This window comes from Geotrypetes seraphini, chromosome 10 (genome assembly GCF_902459505.1).
Source record: "Geotrypetes seraphini chromosome 10, aGeoSer1.1, whole genome shotgun sequence".
Taxonomy (NCBI): domain Eukaryota; kingdom Metazoa; phylum Chordata; class Amphibia; order Gymnophiona; family Dermophiidae; genus Geotrypetes; species Geotrypetes seraphini.
Genome location: NC_047093.1, coordinates 27,775,434 through 27,799,855, shown reverse-complemented (window position 1 = coordinate 27,799,855; position 24,422 = coordinate 27,775,434). Strand labels below are relative to the sequence as shown.

At 42.2% G+C, this 24,422-nt stretch overlaps 1 protein-coding gene across 2 annotated transcripts in view; it reads right to left on the bottom strand.

The window, feature by feature from the left end:
* The window catches only part of LOC117368041 (proton channel OTOP2-like), a 49,349-nt gene that overhangs the window by 12,518 nt on the left and 12,409 nt on the right, over positions 1–24,422 (bottom strand). For both annotated transcript variants that reach the window (XM_033961288.1, XM_033961287.1), the window contains 2 exons: positions 6,759–7,181; positions 3,979–4,115 (listed from right to left, as the gene is read on the bottom strand). In XM_033961288.1, coding sequence (XP_033817179.1) covers positions 3,979–4,115; positions 6,759–7,152 — 531 coding nt within the window. In that variant the 5' untranslated portion in view covers positions 7,153–7,181. The remainder of the gene's footprint in view (positions 1–3,978; positions 4,116–6,758; positions 7,182–24,422) is intronic.

The following is a 24,422-nucleotide window of genomic DNA, read 5'->3' as shown; positions in this document are numbered from 1 at the left end:
GACTAATGCACAGGAGGTAAATGGAGCAACTTATATAAGTATATAAATACAAGCTGTGATTTGGGCTGCACATTGATTAATCGCGATTAATCACAATTAAAATGTTTAATCGCATAAAATGTTCCCCCCCCCCCCACATATCCTATACTCGTACAGTGGCAAATATAGACAGCAGAAGTAAATTCTTAGAACTGACATTTTAATTATTAAAATGAAGATCAATCATTTTTCTTATCTTTGTAGCTTGGTGATTTTATTTTTCTAATTATTTTATTCTGTCTTTAAAATCACCAGGCAAGAAAGGTGAGAAAAATGATTTCTTTTTATTTTATTTTAAAACATGTCAATTCTGAGAATTTACTTTTGCTATCTATATTTGCCACTGTATGAGTATAGAAGGATATGTGAGGGGGGGCACACTTTATACGATTAGAAATTTTTAATCAATGTGCAGCTCTAGCTGTGCCAAAACATTTTTGGGATGGGCTTTTTGCAACAAAGTAGGAAAGGTGAGTGTCGTATCCCATGTTATTGCATATCATTAAAAAAAAAACCAACTGAGTAGGAAAAACACACTTTGCATTTTTTCACTTGCTAATAACAATGCAACACTATTTCCAGTGGTGTTCTAGAAGGAGGAAAGAGAGTGTGCTCTTAACGTTGCTCCTAAAATGAAAATGAAGTCTAACCAAAGAAAACAAAACAAACAATGCTGCACCCAACACAGGAAAGGAATGAAACAAAATTTTGTGGGTCACCCATCCTAGGGTTGCTAGATTTTCCTTTCGGAAAATCCAGACCCCCTAGCCCCGCCCCCGCTGCCTGCTCTTGTCGGGCAGGGAGGAAGTACGCGCCTGCGCAGACGCTATGTCATGATGTCATATGCACACACAAGTGCGCATGACATAATCACGTGACGGCCATGTATGAGTGGACTTCCTCCCTGCCCGACACAGCTTTTCAATACCCGGACAAAGTACAGGGTTTTGAAAAGCCGTCCGGACCCCCCGGACATGTCTGGGGAAATCCAGATGTCTGGTAACCCTAGCCCATCCCTATTGTTCGTTACCTGTTGTCCAAGGGCAGACTGACCAGGCCCAGTGCTTCCCGCCAGCTGGGGGCCCAGCAATTCTTGCCAGCTGTCTGCTATCAAGCTCGCAGCTTGCTCTCAGCTCATCCCGCCCTTCTTCTGAGATAACTTCCTACTTCAGCAAGGGTTGGACACAGCAGACAGCAGGCTGCAAGCTCAATGGCAAACAGCTGAAGAGAACCACTGCCATTACTGCCACCTTCTGCTACAGAGAAACAGGTATGGGGAGGGCCAGGAGCCTTATTGCCTAGGTGCCTAGATGCCTGTCAGTCTGCCCCTGCTGCTATCATGTTGCTTAAAGGTACCAAATGATCTTCTTTTACAGCATCTGGAAATTTCCTCTCTGTAATTTCTACCCCCCTCCCCACCTCACTTGGGCATAAGTTTGAACCTTCAAAAACCCTTTTTCTTGAGGCCAAATATAGAAGGCTTCCCTTAGAACACTTGACTAAAGCAGCATTACAGGTGACTAGGATGCATGACCAAAAGGTGACCCTCCATGCATCCTGCCTGTGCATTGCATCTTACTAGCCCAAAGTATAAAAAATAATTTGGGTGTTAGTCTTGAGCCTTCCTCTTAGCCATAGGCCAGAAACTCAGGTATGTTCATCTTCCGTACCCCAAGGGCCTGTCGTTACAAGACTTTTCTGGACAAGACATTGGAATATCAGACGGGGAAGATGAACTCCTGGATGAGTTCATTGATTGTTCAAGCTTATTCTTACCCTATATTTAGGAAATCATAAAAAACTTACCTATTTGATAAACAAGAATTTTGATTTTCTGAATATAGTTTATGTATTTTTAATAGTTTTTTTAACTAATGTCGCATTTAATTGATGTATTTTAATTGTGTGTTTTTGAAATAATGTTGTATTCAATGATATATTAGTAGTACTGTATATGAGATTGTATTTTTACTGAAATGTCTCAGTTTTTCTGTTGTGAACCACCTAGAACTGTTGGTAGGGCGGTAAGCAAGAAAATAAATTATTATTATTATTACTAGTCTTTAAGCCCGTTACATTAACGGGTGTTAGAACATATGTGTGTGTGTGTCTGTCTTTCTTTCTTTCTCTCTCTCTCCTTAGCCGCTTTCTTTCTTTCTGCCTTTCTTTTTCCTTGGCTGTCCATCACCACCCCTTGCCTGCTCCCCCTGTCCATTTTCCCTTCCTTTTACCTCCACTGTGTCCACCACCACCCCTTCACTGCTCTCCTTATGCAGCAACAGCCCTTCTCCCTTTGTTTTACCTCCCCCCTGTCCAGCAGCATTTCTTTCCTTCTCCCCCTGTCCATCATTAGTCCTCGATCCTTTTTCTTCACCCCCCCTGTCCATCAGCCCCCTGTCCATCAGCATCTCTTTCCTTCTCCCCCCTGTCCAGCAGTAGGCATCCCTTCCTTTTTTATCCCCCTCCTCCTTCTTATCCCTATGATACTCTTACCTTGCTCTGCCCCTTATCAGAGGTTCCCAACAGCCGCCCAGTTGCACCCATTGGAAAAGTTCCCACTGCCGCACCCCGCACCCCTCCTGACGCGGCTCCCGCTGTCCTTTCTGTCTGTCTCTGTCCCTGGCCCCCTTTGCTTGTCTGTCTTTCTGTGTATCTCCCTGCCCCTGTGTCTTTCTTTTCTTTCTGTCTCCCTTCCTCCCTCTGTCTGTCTATCCAAAGCAGCATTCCCTCCCCCTCCATTTCCCTCCCCCCCCACCAGTTCCCTGTGCAGCAGCATTAGCGTTTCCTCTACCCCCCCCCCCTTTCCCTTCCCGCAGTCTGGACTACAAAGGTGGTGATTCCACACGCTGCTTCGGGTCCTTCTACTGCCCTGATTTACTCTGGCACGTCCCTGATGACATCATCAGAGATGCGGCAGAGCAAATCAGGGCAGTAGAAGGGCCCGAAGCAGCGTGTGGAGACTGATGCACACGCTGCTGGAATCGCCATTCGGGTCCGCGGGAAGAGAAAGGGGTGGGCGGCAAAGGAGGAACGGAGATCGGCGGCAAAGGAGGAACGGAGATCGTTGTCTGGCTGCGGTCCGGCTTGTGGAGGCGATCGGCTGGTGACGTATTAGCGTGCATTCGCACTCCTTTGGCCACAGACCTACACGCACGGAACACGCAAATAGGAGTGTGCATGCGCGGCTAGCTCTTTATTATATTAGATTATTGTTATTGTTATATCCATTTCATTATTCAACTTAACAGTTACAATCTGCTTTCTCCAATGCGTGCTGAACTTACCTGGTTTCCCCAGTATAGGTATAGAAAAACATGAACTTTCTCCTGAACAGCCTTGTTTTCAAAAGTGCTGCTCTGGTTTCTCCCAAGACAGATTGAAAAAAAGCTAAAGAGTGTATCTAAGCTATAGTCAGGACTATATACCATGGCTACCACTGCCACTGCCCTAAAGTCCCCAGTCAACAGTGAATTTACCGTTACTCCTGTACCCCAAACACTTTGAATGTATTGCTGTAACCCGTTCTGAGCTCCTGGGTGAAAAAATTCTGCAATGCAAACGTGTTTTCCACTCCATGCTCACCTTTCTAGGCGTAAAAACTTGGAATGACCTTACTGAAATGACCAGGACGGAACCTAACCACACCAAATTCTGGAAGAAACTGAAAACTCATCTATTTGACACCTAATCACTTGTATCCTCTTCTCCTCCTGTATCTTCCTGCCCTCCATTGTCCTCCCTACCCTCTTCTAACCCCTTCCTCTGTAATGTCGCCAAGAGCTTGTATAGGTATGTGTGACGCACAAATGGAAGAAATCAAATCAATCAAATGAAATAAGCTCTCCTGAGTGTATCCATGAGAGTAGAATGGATGTGCTAAAGCTTAGTTAACCTCCCCGAGACTAGAGACAAAAGGTTAATTCATGCTGTGGAGCTCACCTGGAAAACCACAAAGACCGCCTGTACCACAGGGTAAATTATTTTGATTGGAGACTCGCACCTGATGTAGCCAATGTAATATCCAATTTTTAATATATCCAGGGCTAATGAACACGTCCCAAATAAGACAAGCCCACCTGTTTAAAAACAAAGCTCGTCAGATACATCAAACTGGGATGAGAAGAATACCAACATTGAGTGAAAGGAACCTTATGAGTAAGGGAAAAACGTATCGTCTGTCAGGCAGGGGGGGGTTTAGATTTTCTATCTAAAGAAGATGACAGAGTTTTCATATGACAATTGTGACTGAGAGGACAATTTGGAATAGCCCAAGTCATTGTATGATTATGCACACTTTAGCATAAGGCTTAGCTAGGGTTACCAGATTTTCCCAAAGGAAAATCCAAATCCATGGCCACGCCCCCATGGCCACCCAGTTCCGTCCGCATCACGTCCTGCCCTCCCCCCCCTTAACCTGTTCGTGCATCGGGACGGCATCTGCACATGCACGGATGCGACACGATTATATCACACGCAGGCGCGCGTGATATCACCGCATTGCATCTGCGTGTTCGTGGATGCCATTCCCGACGTCAGAAGTTTTCCAAAACCCAGACAAAGCGCCGGGTTTCGGAAAGCCGTCCGGACCCCTGGACATGTCCTCGAAAGGGGGACATGTCCGTGGAAATCCGGACGTCTGGTAACCCCTAGGTTGAGCTATCTCCAAAATAGAAATCAGCCAGACACTTTCTCTTTGAAAACTGTCTATAAGGGATCATGGAAAAGGAGCATGAGTTTTACGGCTGCTGTTTGTCCAGGTGGCCAGTTGGGGGGTAAATGGCACGCAAGGAGAACACAAGAGGCTGATATCACCCACAATGGCCAAAATCAGGAAACAAAATAAATTAAACAAAATCCATACTGGTGAACAACAATATAAAGATATTGAGAGGGAGGCCGGCTAAATCCCACAGTTGGCGCTGACCACCGACATTCAATGCCAAGGCATTTCCAGTGACTGGCATTGAATATCTGGTCTATCATTGGCTGGCTCAAACTTAACTGGCTAAGGCTCCTTTTTATCATGCCATAGTAGCGTTGCCACTGCAGGAAATACTCTTATGTCCTATGAGTGCCGGAACATTTACCGTGCCCGCACTAAAATGCTTGATAAAAGGGGGCCTATTAGTAAGTTAATTTTAAGCGCTGGCCAGCTAGGTTATAGCAGTTAAAGGTAGACCTGCTTTTTGCATGGCCTGATTTGGCCACTAAACTTTACCAGCCAGCGCTTAAAATGGTGGCTATTCTGGCTATCTCTTGTTGAACATCATTGGTTAGCTAGCCCAGGGGTGGGCAACTCCGGTCTTTGAGGGCTGGATTCCAGTCGGGTTTTCAATATTTCCCCAATGAATATGCATTGAAAGCAGTGCATGCAAACAGATCTCATGCATATTCATTGGGAAAATCCTGAAAACCCGACGGGAATCCGGCCCTCAAAGACCGGAGTTGCCCACCCCTGAGCTAGCAAAAAGCCATTTAACTAGCCAGGAGCCTTTCCTGGCCAGTTAAACATTGCTGAATATCAGGTGGAATGTTGTTCACCAGTATGGTTTCTATTTAATTTAATTCTTTAATTCCTATTCAGTTTTGTTGTTCATTTTAAGACATGTGTGTTTTGTTTTTAGAAACTATACCCTGATGTAGGCGTCTGTCAAAACATGGCCACATCAGGTTGTATGTATGAACCATTTCGGCAATAAGGCTTTCTTTGCCATACTGGTGTTCTCGTCTTCTCCACTGTTTATACCTGATTCTTTTTTTGTCTCCTTATTTTAAATAGTCCGCAAACCCTCTTCCTCGCATGATCGGAATGTGTCCCCTTCCAACTCCCAACCTCCCCCCCTCCTTCCCCACCGTGATAGCTCAAATGTAGCTTTTGCTGCTCTGAGGGGAACACAGGACAATCTACCCTGGGAAATATCCTTTAAAAAATATCCTTCAACTTTTTCCCAAGTACTACAAATAGACATAAATGTTGGCCAATGAGTCGAATGAACCATAAGCAGGATAGTACGTACAAAAACACCTTTATTGATTAGATACTCGATGCAGCTGTGTTTCAGCAAGGATCTGCACAAGGATTATCATCCACATCTTTCCCAATATACGAGTATGCTCAAACTATTTCATTCACAAGGCTGAACATATGCCAATCGATGATTAATTCCTCCAAAGATCCTTAGGGATGAGCTCAAATTAATAGCACAGTCATACTCAGAGTCCAACTTATATCTGTTTACTGTTAGGATAGGCCTTTTTCTATTCTTTTTCTGTCGATAATATATAAAGAAACTTCCATCTACTTGTAGCTGGCTCGTTTGTCCTACCTCTCACAATATGTCAGATTTTATTTGGTCTCTTACTTTTCTTTGCCTTCCTCTACCATTCTTCCAAGCCAATTTGAACTATGGTAGGAAACTGCACCATATATCCACCAGTCTTTCTGTGAAGATGTGCTTTCGTATTTCGATCTTTCCCATACACCCTTCCAAATTAAGAAAATTCTATGTAGTGACAGTCTCCAAGACTGTTCCTTGACCATTTTTCTCTCTCAAGCATTAACTCCACTTGCCCCCTCTCTGTACCATCTCTCATTAACTAGTCTCTAACCTAGGTTACCCCCTTAGTACTGACCACCAGAATGCCAAACTTATCTATGGCACAGACTTGGTAAGATTAGCTAAGGACCCTCTGTTCTTCCTTGATTAGGGCACTCGTACCTCGCAACCAGATAGGTCCTGCGTGGGAATCCTTGTAGAGGACGGCATCTTTGTGCATATAGGTGAACCTCAGCTGGAAGACCATCCAGACTATTGACAACATCATCATCACAGTGAGAAAACAGAGCACCTCTTTTTCCCGAATAGGTACTTCATCTGCAGCCCCACTGCTAACAAAAGCACAACCAATCAACAGCATGTTGATGGCCAGTAAGGCAGATAATAGGCTCCCTCCTTTCTTCCAGGCTTCAGATGATGGCTGAGGGTTTACACTGAGGTGGGAAGTTCGGTGGGTGGAGACCGATGTATCCACTGTCTGATCCATGAAAGCAGAATCTGTGGTTTGGTCTTCATGGCTGTTTGTGGTCTCCTTTGGGAGGGTCTGGTTAGACATAGTTTGATTACTATGGGAAGATGGGATCACTGCAAAGAAACAAAAGTGATAATCAGAATTCCCTTCACACAAATCATAACAGAAACCATTTGAAAGGTAATCCTAGGCTCCAAAGCACATGGTGCCCACTTCAGAAGGTCTGTATATAATACATGAATAAATAAATAGAAATAAAAACATATTAATGCAGTAGATCACTCATGCCTTTATGTTCAAACCAATCAGAAGATGATTTTAGAAAGCATTTTCCATCTGTAAAGCATGCAGGACAATCGCGCGAGGACAAAGCCGCTAAGACAAATGCGCGCAAGACCTCAGCGCGCCGGATTAATATCCCACCAATCAATAAAATATCTAAGCAACTTACAGACTAATAATCAGGGGAGGGTAATGCACTTAGGGGGGTCTTTTACTAAGGCGCGCTAGCCAATTTAGCGCTTGCTAACGCACCCATTATGTTCCATGGCATGCGTTGGCATTTAGCGTGTGCTAAATCAGCTAGCATACCTTAGTAAAAGATCCCCTTAGTCTAGACATTAACCGTAAGGGAAGAGGGCAGAACTACACATTTGATAGGATAGAGGGGATGGACAAGACAAAAGGGTAGGATCTGTATCCAGGACACTCGTGTGGCTTGAATCATAATAGGAGGAATAGAAGAAGGATTTTCCTAGGACAAGCAGGATGAGTCAGCCACATATGGGTGATGTCCCATCAGCTCCCATTTGCGGATAAGCTCTACAATAGCTCAGTGAGATTTTTTTTTTTCTGAGCACGTGCAGTGCCCGGGGCCCGAGCACTACCCATTTCCTCCTGCTTCCCCCTAATCCCCAGTCTTTAGTCTCCGCCCGTTCCCATCGGTCGAATTTTCTACAGCTCTCCATTACATCTTTTCTACTCATCCCCTTGAAGATGCCTGAATCATCAAAAGAAATGCCTGAGATGCAGGAGAAGGATGAAGGCACTGGATCCTCATGAATTGTGCGTCCGCTGGTTGGGTCCGGCGCACGAGGACCAGCCCTGCTTGCATTGTGCCTGCCTGTCCCCGCACGCACGCAAGCTTAGAAGAACGATTCAAGTAGAAGCATCCGATAAGAGGAACCTTTGGAATTCTGTTTCAAATTTGTCCAGAGAAATCTGGCTGATATTCAGACCAGTGTCCAGATAGGAAAGCAGAAAAAGGGGTCCTTTAACTAAGGCATACTAACCAATTTAGAGCACGCTAAATGCTAACACACGCATAGAATATAATGGGCACGTTAGCATTTAGTAAAAGGACCCCAAAGTTAGAACAGCCTTTTTGCTGTCTTGACTTTAAGACCAATCAAGCCGAACTGCCACACTGGAGAGAAAGATATTCTAAAAGAGTGTTTCTTTAAACAAATAATAAAATGTGGCCCTGTTTCGCCCACAAGTTGCATCGGGGTTAAAATATCAAACTATCAAACATAAAAACAACATACAGTCAAAATAAATAAATTAGCACATCCATTGTAACATCAGAGGAAAACAAAACACATAAATCAAAACCATATAATTATGACTCAATAAATAGATAATCAACAAAAAAAAAAAAAAATCAGCCTAAAACATGTTTACCTCTTAATTCTATCTATTCATTAACTTTTAGGGCTCCTTTTACTAAGGTGCGCTAGTGTTTTTAGCGCACGCTAAACGAAAATACTAACGCAAGCTTTATGGAGGTGTTAGCGTTTAGCGTGCGCTAAAACCGCTAGCGCACCTTAGTAAAAGGAGCCCTTAGTTTTAATTTGTCATAATTATTATGTTTGCTTAACTCATGTGAACCGTTTAGTTGATAAGCGGTATAAAAAAAAAATTTTTTAAATAAATAAATAACCCCCCCTTTTTACAAAACCACATAAATGCTAGTATTCTGTAACTTTACATGCACAAGAGGCATAAAAATGTGGATTCCCAGTTATAGACTTGCCTGTTAGGGCTCCTTTTACGAAGGCGCGTTAGCGGGTTTAACGCGCGTGACTTTTCATCACACGCTAACCCCCGCGCTAGCTGAAAAACTACCGCCTGCTCAAGAGGAGGTGGTAGCGGCTAGCGCGGCCGGCGGTTTAGCGCACGCTATTACGCGCATTAAACTGCTAACGTGCCTTCGTAAAAGGAGCCCTGAGTGTCTTTATTCCATCTTCCATGATTTCTGTCTCTAAGCTTAGGGCTCCTTTTGTCAAGGTGCGCTACGGGGGTTAGCGCGTCGAACATTTCTTCACGCGCTAACCCCCGCGGCAAGCCGAAAACCTAACGCCTCATCAATGGAGGCGTTAGCGACTAGCGCGACAAGCGGTTGAACGCGCGGTATTCCGCGCGTTGACCGCCTACCGCACCTTGATAAAAGGAGCCCTTAGTATCTACTCGCTTTTAAGAAATAATACATGAATTTCGAATAAAAAATGAACAAACATTAGCCGAATATTTTTATCATCCATAAACATGTTCAAGGTTAAATCATTTCTTTGTAGAAATTAACCCTGTTGATTACATCGATCTGGATAGCTCACGGCCAAGTCGGATTTCGAAATGTTATACAGTCATAGCAATTATTTATTTTTTCAAATTTACAGTATATACCGCCTCTACCTAAACGGTTTCCATATAAACATACAGAAAAACAAAAGAATACAACAACAAACAAGAGGGTTGTTTCTTCATAACATTTCCTGTCCCAAATCAACCTATTCCCTAGAGAGGGTAGCAATTACCTTAGAGAAATGCAGATACAAACAGTTGTGCATAATATCTGTAATTATTATTATTGTTCAACTGTAGTTGGATACAGGGAAGTGAAGGAAAGTAAAATTTCTTGAGAGTCATCAATGGAGCTTCCGTTTACTGTAAACTCAGGGGTTCCTGTTTCTTTGGTTGCAGATAGAATCTCCAAGTTTTTGGCATGGGAGGAATCAATTACATCGCTTATTTTTATTTGAGAGTTGGGAGGTTTGAGGTTCACCTAAAAAAACCTCATCTTTTTATGGAGGTTTGGGATCCTTATATTCAGAATCTTTCACCAAAAATACGAAGTATGGTTATCAATGATTTATTATGAAAATTAGGTTTACTAATTACATTCCAGTTTTTTATTTTAATTGTTTATTTTTGTCAACTTTCATCCAGGGTGAGGGATTTCATTTAGGGGAACATAGTGGGTAGGGGATGGAATTAAGGGGGGTGTAGATAAGATTGAATTAATTCATATGGAAATTAAATTTGAAAGAATGATTTAAATTTGTATGAAATATTATTGTGATTCTTATTGTATTGAATGTATTTTTGTATTATCCTATTGTACTGATTATTTGATTCTTTCAATAAAAATTGATATACATAAAGTGTAAACGCCCTTTAACAGTCCAGCCACTATAGACCTATTGCTAAGCTGAACTTGTCTTTCTCTGCTTTACTGCCAGACTACAGCTATTAAACGACATGTCAGAGCTTGCAGTGAGGTTTTCTAACAATCTAATTGTCTTTAAAAGGATTTAAAAGGTTAGAAGGCAGCTTAGCATCTGGAAATACCGTTGCTGGCTAATAGATTGGCAGAAGGCTTCTTGGGTTTTCAGGATTTCCTCAATGGATATGGAAGCGCCAACATTAGCAGCTAATTGGGGTTGGCAAACGCAATACAAGTTACCTTTCCAAGTTTCAAGTTGATTAAAGGGTTTGATATGCCGCTCAGGGCTGAAACCATCAGAGCAGTTTACAAATGCAATCGTGCCTCAGAGTGGGCAAATTATAGAATTAGAAAGAGAAAGTGAGTTAAGGAGTGGCTTGGAAGAAACACAAGGAAGAGAAGAACTCCATTTAATGATCGGAAAGTCAAGAATCAGAGTGAGAGAAGATGCTTGTACTGGCGGCCATCCCTGTCATGGTGTAGGAGCTTGCCCAATGGTGGGGGCACTCGGTATCAACTGGCACCAACAAATGGCTTCCATAAATGGTTATACATCAAATATATGCACATGTACAGGTCTTATTTACACGTTTGCTGGTTACCCTGAAAACTACAGGTTTAGGACAAATGTTAGGAAGTTCTGTTTCACACAGCGAGTGGTTGGCGCTTGGAATGCTCTCCCGGAGGAGGTTGTGGCAGAGATTACTGTTCCGAGTTTCAAGCGCAAGTTGGATGCACACCTTCTTGCAAATCGTATTGAGGGATACGGGGAATCCGGGTCTCCAAAAAGGAGTACCTAAATGGGCCACCGCGTGCACGGATCGCCGGACAAGATGGACCTTGGTCTGATCCGGTGCAGGCATTTCTTATGTTCTTACTGGATTGGGAGGAGGGGCCCACAGAGACTGAATTGGATTTGTAGATCTGATATACTGTCCAACACCTGAGTTTCAAGTTGGCAATAAACATCTTAAGCAATATTGGAAAAAAACCACACCAAACCTAACATAATAATGTAAAAAAAACACCTTCATGCAAAGGTGTTTTTAGATTGGATTGCATTTGTTGATTTATGAGGAGTACTGAAAATTTAGACATACTGTATAATCCCCTTAACTTAGGGTTTATATCATTATTACTATAGAAGGAGAAGTGCTTGTTGACAGTATTGTAGTGTTTGGTAGAAATGTCTATGTTGCCTTGTATCCATATAAAAATTAAATTACTTTCCCATAGTATCTACTAAAACATAAAACACAGTAACACAGCAGGTAAGGAGTGTGTTTCACACCTCATTCTGAACATAAGAATAGCCTTATTGGGTCAGGCCAATGGTCCATCAAGCCCAGTAGCCCGATTTCACGGTGGCCAATCCAGGTCCCTAGTACCTGGCCAAAACCCAAGGAGTAGCAACATTCCATTCAGAATCTCAAAGAATAGCAAGATTCCGGAATCCCAGAGAATAATAAGATTCTAGAACTCCAAAGAGTAGCAACATTCCATGCTACCGATCCAGGGCAAGCAGTGGCTTCCCCCATGTCTATGGACTTTATAAGAACATAAGAATAGCTTGTTTTTTATATTTTACTTACAAAATGGTAAAGATTAAAGATACTTTCAAATCACTGTCCCTGACACATTTAACCCCAGTGGTCTGTTAAAGTTTCAAAAGCAAGCCATTTGACATCCTACAATATTCTTCTACCCACAGAATGAAATGGGAACCTTAGTTGACCACTAACCCATTTGGAATTATTTGCCTGAGTGAAAGAGCTACAGTGGATGATTTTAAACTGTGATATGGAATAACCAATCAGGATTCTTTTAAATATTTGTTAACCGGCTTGAGTCCTTGCTGGAATGATCTGGTATATAAGATGGAAATTAGATTAGATTATATTAGAAACCATGAAAAATCTGAATATATTTGGAGAGATATACGGTAAATATGGCAGAGTCAGTTGAACACCTTTTTGGTCAAAAGGGTCAAACAAACCAACCTCTGTTGCCAATGCTGTATTGGGTATAATATTGGTAGGGGCATGACCCAAGTGGCCCATCCTTTTCTACTACTTATGAATGGCAGGACAATACAGGCTTGTTATACCATCTTTCACATCTGTCATCAAAGCAGTGAACAAGTGGATTGAAACCCTCAATATAGCTGGGAAGCTGTTAGTTTGGATGCGGGTGAGAATCAAGGCTATGATCCAAGTCCAAGGGAAATCTTGCAAATGAATCTAATATTTTCAAGTCTATTAAAACTTGCTTTTTTTCCTCCAAGAAATAATTTAATAAAACATCTAAAATGGGCAATTTTCAATACAACACTAAATCACAAAAATATAGATGTACTTTCACGTGGCTAATAATCTCCATACCTGCACTTTCTTGACTCAGGTCAATTAACTATTTTTATTGGCTTAAGAGATGCCTCAACCTTTGAAATGTTGGCCTGTAATCCATAGGATTAGCAGCATTGCTGATCTCTGAATAGTCCATGCTTAATCTTCTTAATTCTTAAATAAAAATGGAAACGGTATTTAAATCTGGGCATCCAGAAAGGCCCCAGGGCCACATTGGGAAACCAAATGAAATGCAAAATAATTTATTATCCTATTGGGTAATCTGTTTAGTTATAATGCTTAGATGGATTAAGCAGCCGTATGTTAGAGATTTTTCCAAATCTGATAAACATGTTACTTCCACTGACTTGAAGACCTCTTTGTCTTCGCTGAAAGCAGACGAAAAACAGTTTAGCTAGGTTGAGGGCAGTTAGAACGGATAAAAGTTATTAAGTGAAGGACAATTCCGTAAGAGTTGCCTAAATATAGGTGGTAAGCGTGTCCACTGATTTCAAGTTGAATTCAAATTTGATTGTATCGCATTATCGAAATTTTCTAAGCGATGTGCAATAAAAAAAAAAAAATAAACGGGGGAAGAATGAACAACAGACGAGGACGAGGACACCGATTAAATAACGAGGTACAAAAGCAACCGGTGACGTACCGAGAGGCCTCGTATGAGTTTTAAGATTCAAATGCGTCATGAAACAGAAAACCTTTAAATTTTCCTTTGACTCTGTCTAGGGTTCTTTCCTCCCCCAACTGTGCCGGTAACGAATTCCAGATTTGTGGTGCCGTGACTGAGAAAATAGTGGCCCGCCGTGTATTAATAAGTCTTAAAGATGGAATAGAGAGTAGATTTTTTTTTCCTTCCGATCTTAATGTTCTTAAGGGAGTATAAGAAGTGAGTACTCTTTCTATAAAGAATACTGTAGGCGCACTTACACACGAGTGATGTTACAGATTGACAATTACACACTTATGGGCTGGGTGCTATTCTTTAGAACTGGCGGGCTAGTCACATGACACCTAACAGGAAATGGGTTTTATCAGTGGACGGAGCATGAGCATGCTGCCTAGCAACGTGCAAACCTTATAGAATAGTACCAGCTGGACTCTGCAATTTCTCCAGAATTCTACTGTTCAACGGCTCCCCCTTCTGCTTCTATTCCTTTCTCTCCTCTCTTCTACCTTCCAAAGTATTTAGATCAATGCTGTCTTGTTAAAATGTTTATTTTATTTTTATTTTTCCTCTAACTCTACTTTTCACTTCTCTATTACCCTCCAGGTACTTTAGTTAGATTGTGAGCCTTCGGGACAGTAAGGGAATTTTTCAAGTACCTTTCTTATTTCTAATCTTAATGTATATTTTCTGTAAACCGCTTAGAACCTAACGGATGTAGCGGTATATAAGAAATAAATTACATTACATTACATTACACTTAGTCCCTCCCCCCCCCCAGCTTGCCAAAGCTGCTTTGCACTATTATTCTATAACAGATGGTTCATAGACAATTGTGCGCATGACAAATGCATGTAGTCAAATAAGCATAAACATTTGCGTGCAGGACAATTGCACGCAAGACAGGCACGCGTAGACAAACACGCAGGTCTACATTGCACTAGACAAAAGCGTGCAAGACAGGCACGCGTGGACAAACGCGCACACGACTAATACGCCCAAGACAAATCCACACAGGAGAGACACTTGGGAATGGGTGCAGATATATGTTTGTTCACAGGCAAACAAAGTTTGTCTTGCGCATAATTGTCGTGCATGCAATTGTTTGGCATGCATTTTTCCTGTGTGCAATTATCTGTGCCCAAATGTCTGCGCGTATTTGTCTTGCGTGCATTTGACTTGCCACCTTAACAGATTAAAGGCACCTTGATGTCATTTTATGTCCCTTCCCTTCCCTTGTTTAAAAGCAGACTGAAAACCCACCTTTTTGATACAGCTTTCAATCCTTAACACTATTCCTCTGCCCTCCAACCCAGCCAGCTGATTAACTGTTCCCCTTAACTGTATCCATGACATCTTGTCTGTCTGTCCTGTCTGTTTAGATTGTAAGCTCTTTGTGCAGGGACTGTCTTCTTTGTGACTCTGTACAGTGCTGTGTGCATCTGGTAGCGCTATAGAAATAATTCCTAGTAGAAGTAGTAGTGTGCAGAGGAAGCAGAGCATAGCAGAGATTGTGATGTCATAATGCCTCATTCCACCAATAAGAGCCAACCTCATCAGTGATGTCACAATGGCTTGATTGTCCTGTACTCCCTTCAGCCCTCCAACCCAGCCAGTTGATTAACTGTTCCCTTTAACTGTATCCATGACATCTTGTCTGTCTGTCCTGTCTGTTTAGATTGTAAGCTCTTTGTGCAGGGACTGTCTTCTTTGTGACTCTGTACAGTGCTGCGTGCATCTGGTAGCGCTATAGAAATAATTCCTAGTAGAAGTAGTAGTGTGAAGAGTTTTAGTCTTTAGGAAGCAGAGCAGAGATTGTGATGTCATAATGCCTCATTCCACCAATAAGAGCCAACCTCATCAGTGATGTCACAATGGCTTGATTGTCCTGTGCTCTCCAACCCAGCCCGCTGATTAAGCGTTCCCCGTAACTGTGTGGCGTGGTGGTTGGAGCTACAGCCTCGGCACCCTGGGGTTGTGGGTTCCAACCCCATGCTGCTCCTTGTGACCCTGGACAAGTCCCTCAGTCCTCCATAGCCCCAGGTACGTTAGATAGATTGTGAGCCCACCGGGACAGATAGGGAAAATGCTTGAGTACCTGATTGTAAAAACCGCTTAGATAACCTTGATAGGCGGTACATAAACACCTAATAAACTTGAACGTGAAACTTATCCATGACATCCTGTTTGTCTGTCTTGCCTGTTTAGATTGTAAGCTCTTTCGAGCAGGGACTGTTTTCTTACTCTTTGTGACTCTACAGCGCTGCGTGTGTCTGGTAGCACTATTGAAATAATTAGTAGTAGTAGTAGTGTAAAGAGTTTCAGTCTTTGGGAAGCAGAGCTGAGACTGTGATGTCATAATGCCTCATTCCACCAATAAGAGCCAACCTCATCAGTGATGTCACAATGGCTTGATTGTCCTGTACTCCCCTCTGCCCACCAACCCAGCCAGCTGATTAATCGTTCACCTGTATCCATGACATCCTGTTTGTCTGTCTTGCCTGTTTAGATTATAAGCTCTTTCGAGCAGGGACTGTTTTCTTATTCTTTGTGACTCTGTGCAGCACTGCGTGTGTCTGGTAGCGCTATAGAAATAATTAGTAGTAGTAATAGCATATAACAGGTGCTTCTTTGTCATGCCAGCATTTAGGTGTTACATTATAGCATCGCCCCATTAGTATATTATATCAAGACACAGCCTTCCATAAAATGTTCTGGGTTATAGACATTTATGTAAATAATTTTATTGGCAGTAAATCAAACAGCGAATAGAAGAGTATATCATAAAAGAAAGGACAAAAGGTTCCAGTCCAAAAATGTCAATAAGCAGTGAACAATAAGGGATCCTACCAGATCTTACACTAGACCAGGGGTAGGCAATTCCGGTCCTCGAGAGCCGGAGCCAGGTCAGGTTTTCAGGATATCCACAATAAATATGCTTGAGATAGATTTGCATCTCAAGGAGGCAGTTCATGTAAATTCATCTCATACATATTCATTGTGGATATCCAGAAAACCTGGCTCCGGCTCTCGAGGACCGGAATTGCCTACCCCTGCACTAGACAGTCAAGTCTGTTTCTGCCATTCAGATCACTCGTTTTCTCATGCATTAAGTTATGTTTATAAGGGTTATTAGACCTCAGTGGAGGCGTTTCTAGGAGTAAGGTTGGGGAGGGGTTAGCGCATTTTATTTTATTTTTCAGTTTGTCCTCCCCTAGGAGCTCAGAATGGGTTACAAATTAAGTACTCAAGCATTTTCCCTATCTGTCCCGGTGGGCTCACCTGGGGCAGTGGAGGATTAAGTGACTTACCCAAGGTCACAAGGAGCAGTGTGGGTTTGACCCCATAACCTCAGGGTGCTGAGGCTGTAGCTTTAACCACTGCGCCACTCTAAAATCAAGATGTAGTAAAAAGGAGCCAAGTAAAGGACAATCAAGCCATTGTGACATCACTGAGGAAGTTGACTCTGAGGCATTATGATGTCACAATAGCAGCTCTGGTTATCAGAGGCTGAAACTTTTCACACTATTAATTTATTCAATTTCCTATGCCATTCTCTTAGGGGAGCTCAGAATGGTATACATGAATTTATTCAGATACTCAAGCATTTTTCCCTGTCTATCCTGGTGGGCTCACAATCTATCTAATGATCCTGGGGCAATGGGAGGGATCAGGTGACCTGCCCAGGGTCACAAGGAGCAGTGTGGGTTTGACCCCACAACCTCAGGTTTTTGAGGCTGCAGCTCTAACCACTGCGCCACTGTTTTAGATGAGAGTTACAGGGCTTCAAAGAAGCTTTGGATAGGTTCCTAGAGGATAAAGGGATTGAGGGGTACAGATAGGAGTAGAGGTAGGTTATAGGGATAGTCAGGGACCACTGCTCAGGCAATAGGCCTGATGGGCTGCTGCGGGAGTGGTCCGTTGGGCGAGATGGACCTCTGGTCTGCCTCAGCGGAGGCAACTTCTTATGTTCTTATGTAGTATGGTTAAAAAAAAAAAAAAAAAATAGCATGGCAAATGTGTGTATACCTATGTGAAATAATAATCCAGAAAATTATACCTAATAAACAGCAGGTGTCCGCCATCTTTCCTTGGGCCATTTGGTTGTGAATAAGAGGCAGTAAAATCGAGTGAGGGAATGGTCATGTTCTATCATTCTACCCCACTGGGAATACAAAATCATTTGGATCATGGCCCATTGGTAGAATTAAATATAGTTAAATACCGGGATCTATCCATGTTCCCATACTGTTATCAAAGACAATCATTTAATTATCTTTTCAGGTTTGATCTGGCAATTGTCTCCTGCTCCGTTGGTTTTCCTGTTCAATTGGAACTGACCTGCAGCAATTTTTTTCTTTTTTGTATCTCTCCTTGGCCTTTTCTGCTTAGCCCAACCATTGTAATGGTAATCCTTGGCCCCTCCAGATCCCAGCAAAGATGTGTCCTGAGCCCGGCCACTAAGTGTCATTGTCCTCCAGAATCTCCAGCCATGGGCAGCTCTAGGCCCAAACCCGGATTGAGAAGCAAAATCAAGTCGTCCAGCATTGCCTCTGAGCCCATCAGGCTAGCCTGCGTTTAATGTATTACTATCTTCCCATTTTCTACCTTTGACCTTAATTATACATGGTGGTGCAAACTGCTATACGGTAACTTCAACAGCGGCATTTGTACTCTGGCATAGATTTTACATCTCACACTTGAAGTCATCCGGGAGTCCCACTGCCACCTTGATTTTTAGTTCCTTAGCAATTAATAGACCTCTTGCTGTGAAACTCAGCTCCCATGTGACAGCATTCGGAATGGAGAGATTGCACAGCATAATTTCCCTGTGATCTCTGTATCTCCGCAGCTGGCATCTTCTCATTGTTAACCAAAATATTTGGAGTGGTTAACATCTACATCATTTTCAGAGGCGGACTACAATTGAACGATTCCCAATTATCACTGAATTATTTGTCAGCCTAGGTGTACGGTTGGCTCATGTATTCTTTGATAGCATGAAATATTGAGGCATTACAGTTTCCTGTATTGTTACAGAAACTCTGTGGGTTGAATTCGTTTTTAACCTACGGCACTCATTTTCAAAGGAGAAAAAGGTCAAAAATAGCAAAAAAAAAGTGCCAGATGAATATTTTTATGTTTTGTTTTTACTGGAAAACATCCAAGTTGCCATTTTTGAAAATCAGTTTTGAGAGTTTTCTCTGCAGTTCATCGAACTCACAAGGTTGGGGGTATGTTTTGGGCAAGACCAGAATCTACTCATTTTTGAAGCAACAGTTATGAATAGGCCTCATCCACTTTTCATTGGGTCGAAAAAATACATTTAACCAAGTACATATTTATCCAAAAGCCTGTGCAAATAAAAAGGCCTTAACCTGCTTTCTAAAACTAGCAAACTCAGTTTGTCTAATGTGATCTGGTAGTGAATTCCGGAAGACTTGACCAGCAATTTTTAAACTTTTGAAGGTTGGTGGTCCTGAGTTGCTGAGGTCGTTGGTGTACTTTTATGTGCCGTCACGGAGTTTATGTACTAAAGATAAGCTTTCTCTTGATATACCTTCCCTGTCTGTAGTTAAACTTCTAAGTTACCGGAAAGCGATGTTTTCTGTTCAGGGTCCTATTTGATGGAACAGGCTGTCTATGGATCTTAGATAAGCATCATTGGTATTACAGTTTAGAAAACAGTTGGAAACTTGTCTATTTCTGCGCGCTTTTTCAATCTGTAGCAGTGAATAACGAGCCAGCAGTCAAGTTTCAGTCTAGTTACGTATAAGTCACTGGATGACTCTTACGCTGCTCTAACAAAAGATGTCAGGCCTTGCAAGGAAAACAACAAACAAAGAACCCAACGAAACTGCAGTGAAATGTCAAGTCAGAAGACAAAGGAAAAAGCTGCAGTGATGATGTACAAGATACCAAGTCTTTAATGAAACGCCATAAAAAATAAAATATAAAAATATATACATACAACAGTTTGTATCCAAAAGGATTGATGAACCCGGACCCGACACGGTCCGTGTTTCGAAGAAACACTCCTTCCTCAGGGGTCCTAGAGTGTGTTAATACAAAAAACTGATGGATAACAACTGGACACAAACCGGAATCAGCAGTGAACAGCTGAGAAGACGTGCGGGCTCCTACGTAATGTAGGGCAAAAACAAAAGTGACCTTGCAAAGAATCCAAGATGGATGCCTCCCTTTATAGGGCCCAGGGTGGGGAGCAGAGAGGCATTGCATTTTACGTCTTCTATTTGATGCTTGCAATTGTCCCATTCTAAGGTTTATGCTCTTTTTGCGCTTTCAAAATGAAACGCATAGTGATTGGTTGGGGTTTTATTTTGTTTTTGCCAACTTATAGTTATTTCAATGGCTGATATACAATATCTAATCTAATCTTTGATTTTACAGTACTCTACCGATATTCACGGGGGTTCCGTTCCAGGAACCCCTGCGAATCATGGAAAAACTGCGAATATGGTTTTTCTTGGGGGAGACTGGAGAAGGTATCGGGAGAGGCAGGAGAAAGTAGCCGGACCGCCGGCGAGGGATGGAAATCACTCGCTGTTTGCGCCGACTGCCTCTTCCTGCACTAAAGTTGGGCCTTACCAATCAGGAGCTACCAATCAGGCTCGACTTTAGTGCAGGAAGAGGCGGTCGGCGCATACAGCGAGTGATTTCCTTCATTCACCAGCGCTCCGGCTGCTCTCTCCTGCCTCTTCAGCTGTCCTCTCCTGGTCGGCGGTTCGTGGTCGGAAAATACCGTGAATGACCGGGACTGCGAACCGCCGACCGAGAATGACCAAGGGAACACTGTATATACCGATTCATCCCTACAAGAGGGCTCGACTTGGTTAACTAAATATTAATGAAACATACAAGAGATTAGAGCAGAAACTGTAACTTTTATGCCCCCAAAATCTTATCCTTTATGATTGATTATTTGGGGAAGAAGAGGCATTAGTAAATTTCTGAAATAAGTATGTCTTCAATGTTTTACGAAAAATAGGTAAATGAGAGAGAACTCTAACTATAGAAGGAAGGTCATTCCAAATTTTTAAGAATAAAAATGAAAATGATCGACAGAAATTGGCCGTAGTTTTTATTCTCTTAACAGTGGGAAAGCCAAGTTTAAATTTCTGAGAGCTCCTAGAGTTAGAGATTTCTTGTGAATTAAACGAAACAGAGACCACAGTTATGGGGAGAGCAATCTTCAAAAAGCCCATTTGCCCAGGTTAATAAGGTGTCTGAAAATTGCCCACTTTCAATATGTATAGAAGCACATTCAGGGATCAAGAGGATCAGCTAAATGGTTAGAGAAGCAAGAAAGGAAGCCAGGTTCAAATCCCACTGCAGTTCTTCTGTCTTCATTGCCTCAGTTACCAGCTAAGATTGTAAGCCCTTAATTTTGCACTTTCCAAACTATGCATGCATTTTCTAGAGAGAAAATGTCCACAGATAATGCAGGAGCAGGTCTCTGCCAGTACTTTATGCCAAGGCTATTTTTAGTTTTGGAAATTGCTCAGGCTTGCCTCAGAACCCACATTTATGAAGACTGACCTGGGCTGCCTGGCTGGAGCATTGTCCGACTGAGGTCGGCCAGGTAGCACTGCAGATGGAAGCCCAGGGGACAATTTCCAGGCCTGGTTTCAGCATCTCAGGCTAACTGGGGCCGGGGATGCCGCAGAAACAGTGTTAGCAGCTCCCGGAGGGGAAGGAGTTTCAGTCACAATCCAGAAGTGACACGGACCAACTTAAGTTGCACTGCAGCCAACCCCGGAGGGATCTGTGCATCTTTCCAAGGGCTATTCTGCAAAAGCTGGGCTGAGGGGGTACAATGGTCTGGTTCTGACTGCACTCCAAGCTCAGAGGAACAGAAGGAGACTAAGGGGTTAACCCTTTCAGGACCATAAGGATCATAGGCCAATTTTTGTGGTTTTGACGACATTTTTATGGTAAAAAGGGCTTGCAGATGCCAAAAAATTGATTTTTTTTTGTGAAATATCATTATTTTTTTTAAAAAAAAATAAAACTTCTGGCTTATGGACAGTGTGGCAAGTGAATCTTCTCGTCAATCTGGCAACGACGCTAATGAATGAATGTCGGAACCAGTTTGTTTACATAAAGGCAGTATCATATGGAATCCGTACATATCAAATTTAGAACTGTAGACTATCCCAATCAAAATTTATAGGATTTTAAAGTTATGGGACAAATATGTCCCTTGGTCCTGAAAGGGTTAAAAGAGAAAGTTCTCTGCATTAGCTGAGCTTTCCCTATAAATGAGTTTTGCAGAACAAATAGAAATGGACAAGCTTTCCATTTGTAACCCCCAACCTCCACCCCCCCCTACGCAAAGCAACAAATAAAAATCGACAAGATCTTTCTGACCTCCCAAGCCTTCATCCTAGAAACATGACTGAGCCTGTCTTGCCAAATCTACTCATTTGGAAAAGCAGAGATCGGAGGTTGTGAGTTCAATCCCCGCCTGCGCCCTGTGACTCTGGGCAAGTCACTTAACCCTCCATTGCCTCGGGTACCGGAGTTAGATCGTGAGCCTGCCAGGATAGCTAGGGGAAATACCTGAGTACCTAATTACTATTCAGCATATTGTTAAAACTCCTGTGGGTGAAGCTCATGAAGAGGCAGTTGATAAATCCCAATAAATAAAACCTTTTCACATCTAGCACCACAGGCTGCTCTAATGCCTTTCACTGAAAGGACTGACACATTTCAAGTTTCTTTAAAATATTTGATTTGATCGCAAAATCCAAATCCAATGCGATCTACATTTAGTTAAAAATTAGGTTAAAATAAAAAATAGAAAAACAAGACAATTAGTACTAATTTTAATAAAACAATACATTTGAAAAAGGGAGGAGAAAATAAAAGAGGATTAAATACAATTCATAAACAAATAAAAAGGGATAGGTAATGATTTCGGATAAATTGACAATTTTGCTTTTCCTTGGGCACTAGAAAACATTCTTCAACCTCCACATAATTTGCTTACTTCTCTGTTCGATTTGTGCATCTTATATTAATTATGTGTGGTTTTTGCACTCTGCCTTGGAAAAGGGTGGTTGTAAATCAATCAATCAGTTAACACCAATCAGCAAGCGCTTTTGCTTATGAATAGAGTGGGGTGGCATTTGGCTCGAGATCCACAGACTGAGGGTGACGGGACCAGGTAATATACCCCCCCCCCCGATCAAAGAAGTAAAACGATCAAAACTACACAACGGCCTCCTAGCCACTCAAGCCGCAAGACTGGACAACGAGATCTCCATCCTTCTGACGACCACCCCAGACTACAAGACATTCAGAAAAGACATAAAAACAATACTTTTCAAGAAATTCCTGAAGCAGCCATAACATCACGTACTCTTAATAACTCTAGAATTGACAATTGATCCACTCTTTACTTCACTAGTAACAACTATTGTGCTTCCATTGTTACCCCCTTTTAATTCTTTTGTAAGCCGCCTTACCCTTAACAACCCGAGAAATGTTAAAAGATCTACTACTTACCTCTCTAGTTAATCAATAGTTCTCCCATTGTAACCCCCATTTTATTAATCTTTTGTAAGCCGCCTTGAACCGCAAGGTAATGGCGGAATAGAAATCCCTAATGTAATGTAATGTAATATATTTGTTCCACTGTATTGCTTTGCCACCCAGACCCCCATCCACCCTTGCAGAAAGAAGCCCTTCTGCTTCTACTTGGGTTTTCTTGGCCAATGGATTTGTTAACCAATAAATAGTTCAGCTTCTTACCAGGCTGATGCGTGGAGCTGGCTTCCTCTGCTGGTGGGGTATTCAGCTTTTCCTGGTTACGTCTGCTTTTGCAGTCTCCGAGATGAAGCTGAATGCAGAACAGGCCACACTGTCCAAGTTCCCTCCCTTGATGATGCTATAAAAATTCTCATCAAAGTGCCTAGCCCGTGGGCTGGAGTCAACCTCTATAGGCTGGGACACGAGTGGCATAACTATTAATTATTCAGAGCAAACCTGTTCTCTGTGACTAGGCACTCCCTTAACCTATAGCACGTGGAATGTTCAAGATGGTTTATTGCACTATAAAGAAAGAAGAAGAAGAAAAAAAAAAATCAGCAGCTCTCCATTCATACCACCGTAGGGAACGGAGCACAGAGGTGGAGTGTGAGGTTGATGTAATATACCACAAGAACAGGTCTGAGTTGACTCTGAAAATAATTCCTTCGTATTTCCTTCTTCACTTGCTCATCACACGCTTCATTAACACTTCTCCTTCACTGTTATCTGTGATGAATATTTTTGCCTCGCTGGGATGAAGTAGAAAAGTAAAAAAAAAAAAAAAAAAAAGAACCCAACAAAAAATCCCAACAACCTGCAGCTGTACGTAAGCTGAGACCCAGATTCGATGAGTTTCTGCTCTTCCAGCCAGCCTTAGTCTGTACCCAACAGGAAGCTTGAAACTTTCGGTGCCTCCCTGGGCACTGGCTCCGATCTTAATGGGGTGGCACGGGGAGGATTTGAAATACATATGTAATCTGTGTTACAAGCTACTTAAAACCAGATTCACTTGTTTTACCAAACAGTGTTCAAACATATGGAACCCACTCTGCAGTTTTCTCCTTGAATCACAAGTCATGGGTGGCTGAAATGTCTGCTTGTTATGACGGCCAGAAATTTTTCATTTTGGTTTTTTTCTGGAGTTTTTTTAAAATTTTGTATTTTTCAAAACATGTCATTAATATTTCTCACTCTTTCCAGATTGTGTGCGCGTGAACGAATCACTGCACATATGCGCTCATGACTAGATACCCTCAAACTCTACAAA